This window comes from Pseudorasbora parva, chromosome 10, assembly GCF_024679245.1.
Source record: "Pseudorasbora parva isolate DD20220531a chromosome 10, ASM2467924v1, whole genome shotgun sequence".
Taxonomy (NCBI): Eukaryota; Metazoa; Chordata; class Actinopteri; order Cypriniformes; family Gobionidae; genus Pseudorasbora; species Pseudorasbora parva.
Window position 1 is genome coordinate 8,494,732 of NC_090181.1, and position 8,729 is coordinate 8,503,460.

At 38.4% G+C, this 8,729-nt stretch overlaps 1 protein-coding gene across 1 annotated transcript; it reads left to right on the plus strand.

The window, feature by feature from the left end:
• The first annotated feature begins 54 nt into the window (after nucleotides 1–54).
• On the plus strand, nucleotides 55–7,004 carry ap5m1 (adaptor related protein complex 5 subunit mu 1). The gene is made up of 8 exons (XM_067455046.1): nucleotides 55–357; nucleotides 1,174–1,837; nucleotides 1,921–2,148; nucleotides 3,190–3,329; nucleotides 3,532–3,617; nucleotides 5,171–5,283; nucleotides 5,409–5,505; nucleotides 6,741–7,004. Exons 1-8 carry the CDS (start codon nucleotides 290–292, stop codon nucleotides 6,821–6,823), a joined length of 1,479 nt encoding a protein of 492 aa, XP_067311147.1. The 5' UTR covers nucleotides 55–289; the 3' UTR covers nucleotides 6,824–7,004.
• Nucleotides 7,005–8,729: the final 1,725 nt, after the last annotated feature.

The window sequence follows — 8,729 nt, forward strand, 5'->3', positions numbered from 1 at the left end:
TACGTCAGGACATCTTTCGACCACGCCTCAAAATGTCACGTGATCACTGGCAAACAGGAAGAACAAGCTGTCAGATGGGAATAACATGACAGAGGCGAGTTCCTCTATTTCTCTTTCTTTTCTTTAAACATGTATTTTAACTTTATGTCGGTTACTTAGTGTTGAACTTTGAACAATTAAAAAATATATATCTTACCGAGTGAGCTAATAATTGCATACACGTTAAGTTAGATGTTTGGCATATTAGATTAGTCCCTCTCATCATTAATAGGGACAGAACAACAGCAGTATGAGTATACGAGCACTATGGGTTGTCTCACACGAGAAGGGTGACTCTGCAAAAGTTCGGTTTTCCAGGTAAGAACACTGGAATATTTGCATAGTTCGTAGTATACTGTATACTGTCTATTATTTTAAAATGTGCAAGCACAACCTCATGTAATTTTTTTAGCCCACAATGCAATGTTGTCAGCATGATCTTCCATTTCCTAGGTTACGTTTTAACCTGGTTTTAACTAATTATTTAATTGGACAGATAAAATAAAATTGGCAACAATATTTCAAATTAAAAAATAGCTCTTTTTATTTCCAATATGATTGATGTCACTCTGAATTAAGTCTCTGTGTGACAACAGTTTAGCATACAACTGTTTGAAACTTTAAAGTCGTCCTGAAATGGAAGTTGCAATAGTCTTTTCTTCCTTATTGTGACGCGTTGGTGGCCTACCGGACAAGAGAAAATGTTGGACAGGACTTGATTTTGTCCATTTGGGAATGGATTGGATCGTTAGATTGTTGTGGTTTGCTATTGGTCAATCTCATGACAGTTTGTCCCGCCCTCACGTCAGTAGACAAATCATCAGAGAAGAGATGTCATTGCAACAGGAAGGGGAAGTTATTTTGATTAAAAAAAAATACGAGGGCATATGAATAAAAAAAAACTGATGAGCAAAGATAGATAATTTTAATAAATACTCCAATATTACATACAAAAAGAAATGTCAATTTTAATTTTATTGTGACTTTCAGTTATCTAGGATTTCCATGAAAAAAAAAAAATACAAACTGTGCACAGCAATACATACTACAGTAGTTTGAGTGAAATGATAGCATGCGTTTTGGAAGTGCTATTTTTTCTGTTTTACTTGTCGAATCATTTTTTTCTTCATTTAGACGATTCCCAACAGTTGAGTTTCGTGCCAAATCCTTGGCTGGAGCTCAGTATGTGGCTGTTCCGGAGGACCGTGTTGTACCCCAGCTTCTGCTGACAGAGTTGGGCCAGGTGGATGCTGAAAAACCTTACGTAGATGCACGGGACGATTGTGCCCGTCAGCACCGTTCACCGGCTGTGGAACTCCATGTAGATGGCTCAGGTGGGAGAACCCTCTGGCCCGTTCTCATCGTCACTCAGGGAGCGTTAATCCTAGCCTGCCTTCCTCTAGTGGAAGCACCCCCTGAGCCTCGGCCTCCTCTCCCCAGCCTGGCCTCAGTCTCTCAAGGCTTAGCTCTTTTGTCAGGTCTGCAGGATTTCCTTTGTGGCCCTGGAGGTAAACCAGAGCCTGATGTGCTGGCCTCCCGTTTGGCTGCCCTTCCCTCTGTGCTTTTGCAGGTTTGCCCTTTGGGAAGGCCACTGGACACCCCTCCTCCAGCTGGATCGGTGCCTGTTGCTGTGGCACCAAGCCCGGGGGGGGCTCAGAAACAACCAGCCTGGAAGGCAGGGGTCCATCGAGGGAGGGCAGTAGTGAGTGTGGCCCTCACCGAGAAGGTGAGGTCCATGCAGTACGGCAAGAGTAGCCGACAGGATCTCTGGGATGTGTATGGCATGGTCATGTGCAAAGTTAGTCCCATCGTGTATGCTGAACTTATAGTTTGATTTGTGTTATTAATATTGCATAACATTTGCTACTTCATGTTTTTCAGTGTGAGGTTGAAGGGGTTCTGCCCAATGTGACCGTCACTCTCACGCTCCCACCCAATGGTTCACCCCTGCAGGACATTCTTGTCCATCCCTGCGTGACGTCTCTGGATGCGAGCATTCTCACTGCCTGCAGTGTGGAAGAGAATGACAGTTCCGCCTTTTCTGGGCCCTACAAATTCCCTTTCTCACCACCTCTGGAGCTTTTCAGACTGTGTAGTTACACCTCACAGGTACTTTTTCACGTCTCTAAGGCCGTTTACACTTGATACTAAGATGCGTTTTGGTTGATCGGATCACAAGTAGACAAGGTCGACACATATCCGTTTACACCTGCTGTTTTAATTTGTATCTTTTGTCTACTTTCAACCACTTCTGCCCTGATTTTTTCGAGGGGTGGGTAAATACAGTATATGGGCCGTTTGATCTAACGAACAAAATAAGCTCACGCGATAACATATGAAACATATGTTACTGGAGTATGGTACTAAAACATATGGACTGGAGACGACAGACAAAACATGAAGAGCATCTGCTTTCGTTTCTGCAAGAGCAGAGCCGCAACACCAGCCGAACATGGTGAGTTTATGTTAGAAATCAGGAATGGTGAGAGAACATTGTGCTGGTACATTTTCCATCTTCAAACCAAACTTGGGTCTTCAGTCGACAATGTTTAAATCCCGTCTGGCTAGCGAGCTTCCCATAAAGTTTACGCATTGGATCAGTAGGCGGAGAATAGACTTAGGCTGTTCGAACACATTTGACCACATGAGCAAAAGCAATCTGGTCGAATGCGTTTTTGACTACCTCCTGAAGGTTGGACAAGCTGAAAACGTTTTAGACGTCGTTTACACTTGTATTTAGTGTCATCCACTTGTGATCCAATCAACCAAAACACATCTTAATACCAGGTGTAAACATGTATTTAAAAAAAATATAATACTTTAAAATAATATTACAATTTAGCAGTTTTCAAAAATGAGATGTATTCCTGCGATCAAAGCTGAATTTTCAGCATCATTACTCCAGTCTTCAGTGACACATAATCCTTTAGAAATCATTCTAATATGAGGATTTGTTGCTCAAGAAACATTTCTTGTCATCAACACTGAAAACATTGACTTTTTTTATCACTTTTGATCAATTTGATGCATCTTTGCTGAATAAAAGTATTAACTTCTTTCAAAAAACAAACCAACAAAACATATACAGACTCCAAAACTATGGTACACACTACAGGATAAGCTGCAGTGTCTTTAACTGACTTTTTTGAGGTACCCGTGCCACCAATTCTCGGCTCCTACCAGCTGAAGGCAGAGGAGAATCATCTGAAGGTTAATGTCGTCTTGAAGCTCCATGAAAGTGTCAAAAACAGCTTTGAGTACTGTGAGGCACACCTTCCATTTTTCAACAAGTAAGTCATGTACATTTGTAGGGAAAACACTTGATTTTATACTCCACACGTGTAGGGTGTGTGGTGCAAGAATGTACACTCGCAGTCAGTCATTTATAATGGCTCATTATGGAGCAGTCTTACTGTCTTCAGCTGGTTGTGTATTTTTGTGCTTATAGAAAGTAGATTGGCTGTTATAGTGCTTGTGTGTGCTTCTTCACAGGAATCTAATGGGAAGTGTGGAGGTCAAAGTGAGCTCAGGACAGCTTGAGGTGTCGAAAGAGAAGAACTTACTGGTTTGGGTCCTTGGTATGTCTAATCTTAATATTGCATGATGTTTCACGTATGTGTTTATAATTATTTAGGAGCCTAGCACAGAGAGTGCTTAGGTACTAGTGTTGCTCTTATTATTCCTTCTTCTTCTTCTTCTTCTTCTTCTTCTTCTTCTTCTTCTTCTTGTTTTGTTTGCAAAGTCTCACGAATCAACACTAGAGGGGACTATTCATTTCTTCAGCTTCTTCTGACTATTCAGCTGCTTCTTTTTCTTCTTCTTCTTCTTCTCCTTCTTCTTTTTCTGCTCTTGAGTCTATGGAAGCCCATAGAAACACTTGCGAGAAATTGATGAAATTTGGCACAGGTAGAGGACAGTCTGCAGATTAATGAGGCAATATTGGTGTTTCTAACTCAATCCTTCTCTAGTGCCACCAACTGTCCGAAGTTGCACTTCAATTTATGCTACGTTTGAACCTTAAGGGCTACAAAGCCATTTTTCCCCTCTGATTTATTGGCTCAAGATGATTTGATTGTGCCCTATGACATCATCTTCTGTCATAAGAAATCCACCTTATCTGGCTCCGATCATGTTCCGACAGTGCTAGCAAAAGGTTATTAAAAGCTTTCTGATAGACCCAGCCGTTTTCAAATAACCCGCAAACTGATGCGATGAGCATGTCAACATGGAGGTGAGGCTATATCTTATATCTCCACGCTGCTATACCCTCAAATAGGGCATTATTTGAGGGGACAGCCATTTGTAGTGGCACTCATTCTATTCCAGCTGATGTACATACAACGGCTGTTCACATTCACTCACTCATTTCCATTCACTCCTTCAAGTGAACTGTGTTTCTTAGTGGATTAACATGCGATAATAAGGTGATTGAGAGATAAGGGGGCAATTTTGGATTTGGCCTTGGTATTTTTTTATTTTTTTATTTTTATTTAAGAAACAGGGACAGCGTACAATAAACATTAACCTCAAAGGGAGAGATGCATAGTACCGGGTTTTAGCTCAAGAGCTCATTTTCACCCGTATACCTCATCATAAGCATGACCTGAGGCTACCTACTGGTCAGGAGAAAAATGGCTATTTCTGCGTATAATGGTTTGCCCAAAAATCATTAAACTGCTCTTTTTTTGATTCAGTGCAGCATACTTAGTGGAACGATTCACATTTTTCCCATGTTGAGCATTTTGTGGGGTTTCTTATAAAAAGCTGTATTTTATAAACACATTAGCCTATTACAAAACACTATATGGGTCATCGGCACCATGCCCTGAATGTATTTAGAAAGTGGTGGTAATTTATGATGAAATTTCAAAAAAGGCTAATGGATTGGTTAACCTTTCTCAAATAACGCATTAAATTGATGTCATGAATTCATGATTTTTCAGCCATTTTGACTCAAATAATCTAAGAAAAGAACAAAGTACTCATTGTTGCAGTTGATCTGATATTACAAGCTATGCTTGCATAATTCGTAATTCGAGCACTTTTATTGTGCTCAGCCCTATTAATTTATGCTTGCAGCTATATTTATTATTTATAATTATATAACAGATTTGTCTTTGTAAATTCTCAGGTCAGAAGTTTCCGAAGTCTCGTGAAGCAACACTGGAGGGGACTATTCATTTTTCAGGGACTGTTGCTGGACCGACAGATCCTCTGTGCACAGGACTCACTACATATATAAAAGTGGGTGAATTTAGGATAAATGAATTTATTCTTTCTATAATAAGATATTGAGTGTCAATTTATTGTTCCAGATGCCTGTATTAATGTGCATAATAACAGTTCAGGTGTCACTGTATTCGTTCCAGCTTTATTTCCGTGTGCCAGATCTGACTTTGTCTGGTTGCTGTGTGGACCAACACTCAGTGCAGGTTTACTCATCTGCCAAACCGCGGATTGTCACAAGTGAGTAATTCAGTGACAGGGTTGTTATTGGGAAATAAAACCAAAACTATTCAAATCATTTTCGCTAATGGAAAAACATAAAAAATAAATGTTAACACTTTCAAAATAAAGTCCTATTAGTTATTAATGTTAGTTATTGTTAATGCATTAACTAACAATGAGCAAAACAGTACAGTACAGTACAGTGATTATTCATCTTTGTTAACATTAATTAAACAAAAATACTACTGTTCATTGTTAGTTCATGTTAGCTCAAGTCCATTAAATAATATAACCAGGTACAACGTTTGATTTTAATAATGTAAATGTTAAAGGGTTAGTTCACCCAAAAATTCTTTCATGAATTACTCACCTTCATGTCGTTCCAAACCCGTAAGTTTTTTCGTTCATCTTCAAAATACAAATGAATATTTTTAATGAAATCTGAGAGCTTTCTGTCCCTCCATTGACAGCTACAGAGCTGACACTCTGATGCTTCAAAAAGTTCATAAAGAGATCATAAAACTAATCCATATGAATTGAGCACTTTAGTCCAAATTTCTGAAGAGACTCGATCGCTTTATATGATGAACAGATTGAATTTAGGCTTTTATTCACATAATGCTAGTTGCGTAGACTGCCAATGGAGAGACAGAAATCGCTCAGATCTTAGTAAAAATAATTTGTGTTTCAAAGATGAATGAAGTCTTACAGGTGTGGAATGACATGAAAGCGAGTAAATGATGACAGAATTTTCATTTTTGGGTGAACTATCCCTTTAACTAATGTTAATAAATGGAACCTTTTTGCAAAGTGTTACCATATTAATAAATGTTGCCTTGGCAATTCATTTAAATAAAATAATTTTTAATTTTAATAACTAAAACTAAAAATTAAAAAAACTATATAGACATGTTTAAAAGAAAAAATGAATTAAAAATACAAAAGCACACTACAAAAGATATTTATACTTAAACTAAATCAATTAAGTTTAGTTTAAGTATAAGTATGTTTTCTAAAGTGCTTTTGTATTTTTTTAATTAGTTTTTCTTTTAAACATGTCTACCGGTATATAGTGTTTTTTTTTTTAGTTTTAGTTTTAGTTATTCAAATATATATACAGTATATATAGTAAAATAACTCATAACTCCAGGTGATGATCTGTGATTACATGTTGAAATAAGTTTGACAAAAAAAAAGGTTGACATCATAATTACATCAGCAATGAGAATGAACCTCCACCTTTCCCCCTCTAGCACGAGAGCTGGTCTCCTCAGAATACTACATTTGGAACTCATCAGGTGACGCCCCCGTCTCATCTGGACTCACGGTGCTCTGACATCATCTCATTAATACACACTGGCCTTAATAAATCATTGCAGGTATTAAATGATCAGAGACTAATAAATTATGTTTTATATTAAATGTGGCCTCTGACAAATGTTGCTGTCATACAGTGTTAGCTTTCATTTACTGTATGGTTTTTCTAATCTGTCAAAATAAAATTATTCCGCATCTCAGAGTGTGTATGACTCCTTTATTTAGCTGAAAATGGGCTGATGTATAACGAATGATTGGTCAGAGAGAACCTGATAAAACATTATAATATAATGTCCTTTATTTTTTTGTTATTTTATCTGTGCCATTTTTAGTCAAATGCTCTTTCGTCTTAACTAATAAGAAGTAATGAAGAATAAAAATTCAATTAACAGTCCTTTTATTTAGCTTCAGACTGGTCCCTAAGTGTTTACAGCTGTTCGGTTTTCTTCGGTTTTCCCTATATTAGCTGTTCAGCTGGTTTATAGAGGCTCCTTGAGCTCATTCACAGGAGGACTTTGGCCCTGTGTTTGTTTGATGAGGTTGAAAGGAGTGTATTCTGATGGCAGAGAAGGAGAGAAGGCAATTGTTAAAGAGAAATACCAGACTGGTATCCAAAGAGGTTCTTAATTAGTTTCCAAAGTGACCCATAGAGGTCCCACTTAAGCTTGTCTCCGTCTCTCTCCTGCCCAACAAAAACAGTTAATGGAGACTTAAAAATACCAGTCATCCACCTCGCAACTAAAGGACCCTTTACTCCGGCTCTTTAATTGGACAATCGAAAATCAATTACGCCTATCCTAGTTTGGCTAAATGTTCAAAACTAAAAACACAAGCATAATTTCTGTCACCTTTTATGGTTTTGAGCAGCAAGCAGTCATTTCTGCATATGTATGTTTAGCAGCTGTGTAGCATTTGGCTGTCAATCCCGGCTGAGAATTCCCATGGAGAAGGCGGCGAGATGATGATAGTTCAGCTGGAGCCACATAAGAGCTCTCTACTGAAGCAAACCATTGTCTGAGAGATTAATTGTCTGCCACGTCGACTGATTGCCTTGCTGTGTCTCTGCAAGAACAAGGCTAGGCTGCATTCTCACAAGGATTTCCTCCTAGAACACTGAGCGTGATCAATCTTATGGCTGAGGCAAGTCCCCAATCAGGTCCTCTTCATTTCTTTAATGCGTCTGTCTGTATTCAAAGAGCTTCTCACAAGAGAACTTCACACTTCCTCTTAGTCTGACCGGCTCCTGCAGTCATTTGGGCCATTGGACATCATACGTTTTCTAGTTAGTCCTAATTCTAAAGGAATGTGTTCAAGGTTCCAATTGGATTTTCTGTGATAATTAGGATATTTAAATAAGATATTTGAATAATAAGATGTTTAATTGTTTTATAAAAATGTGGGTCACAGTTTATATTACATGTTTTAGCTACACTATATTGCCACAAGTTTTAGGACACCTGTTTTTACATGCACAGGAACTTTAATGACCTCCCATTCTTCTCCGGTCGGGAACAAAGATTAGAGCAGTGATGAATCAGCGAATTGATTCATGATTCGGATCGCCAATGTCACGTGATTTCAGCAGTTTGACACGCAATCCAAATCCTGAATCGATTCACTGATTCATAACGGTTCAAAACTTTGTTTTGAAATCAGCCCATCACTATATACGCCGTTATTTAGTTGTTTTGCGCACTAACACTATTCTTGTCTCTTCATAAAATGATTGTAGAGCCGCTGTAGTGAGATGGGCTTTGTAACGACGTCTTTAGTGCCTTTATGGGTCTTGAGAGAGGAAATGACATTGGTGTCAATGAAGGCCTGTCTGAGCCTCGGATTTAAACACTAATATCTTCATCTGTGTCTGAAGATGAACAGAGGTCTGACGGGTGTCCAACAACATAATTAATTAATGACAGAATTTT

What these genes read in the sequence shown, in the direction of transcription:
- ap5m1 (XM_067455046.1), top strand. Translation starts at nt 290, where the DNA reads ATGAGTATACGAGCACTATGGGTTGTCTCACACGAGAAGGGTGACTCT. An exon ending in GCAAAAGTTCGGTTTTCCAG is followed by an intron (nt 358 to 1,173) that starts GTAAGAACACTG and finishes TTCTTCATTTAG; the next exon opens with ACGATTCCCAACAGTTGAGT. An exon ending in CTTACTGGTTTGGGTCCTTG is followed by an intron (nt 3,618 to 5,170) that starts GTATGTCTAATC and finishes GTAAATTCTCAG; the next exon opens with GTCAGAAGTTTCCGAAGTCT.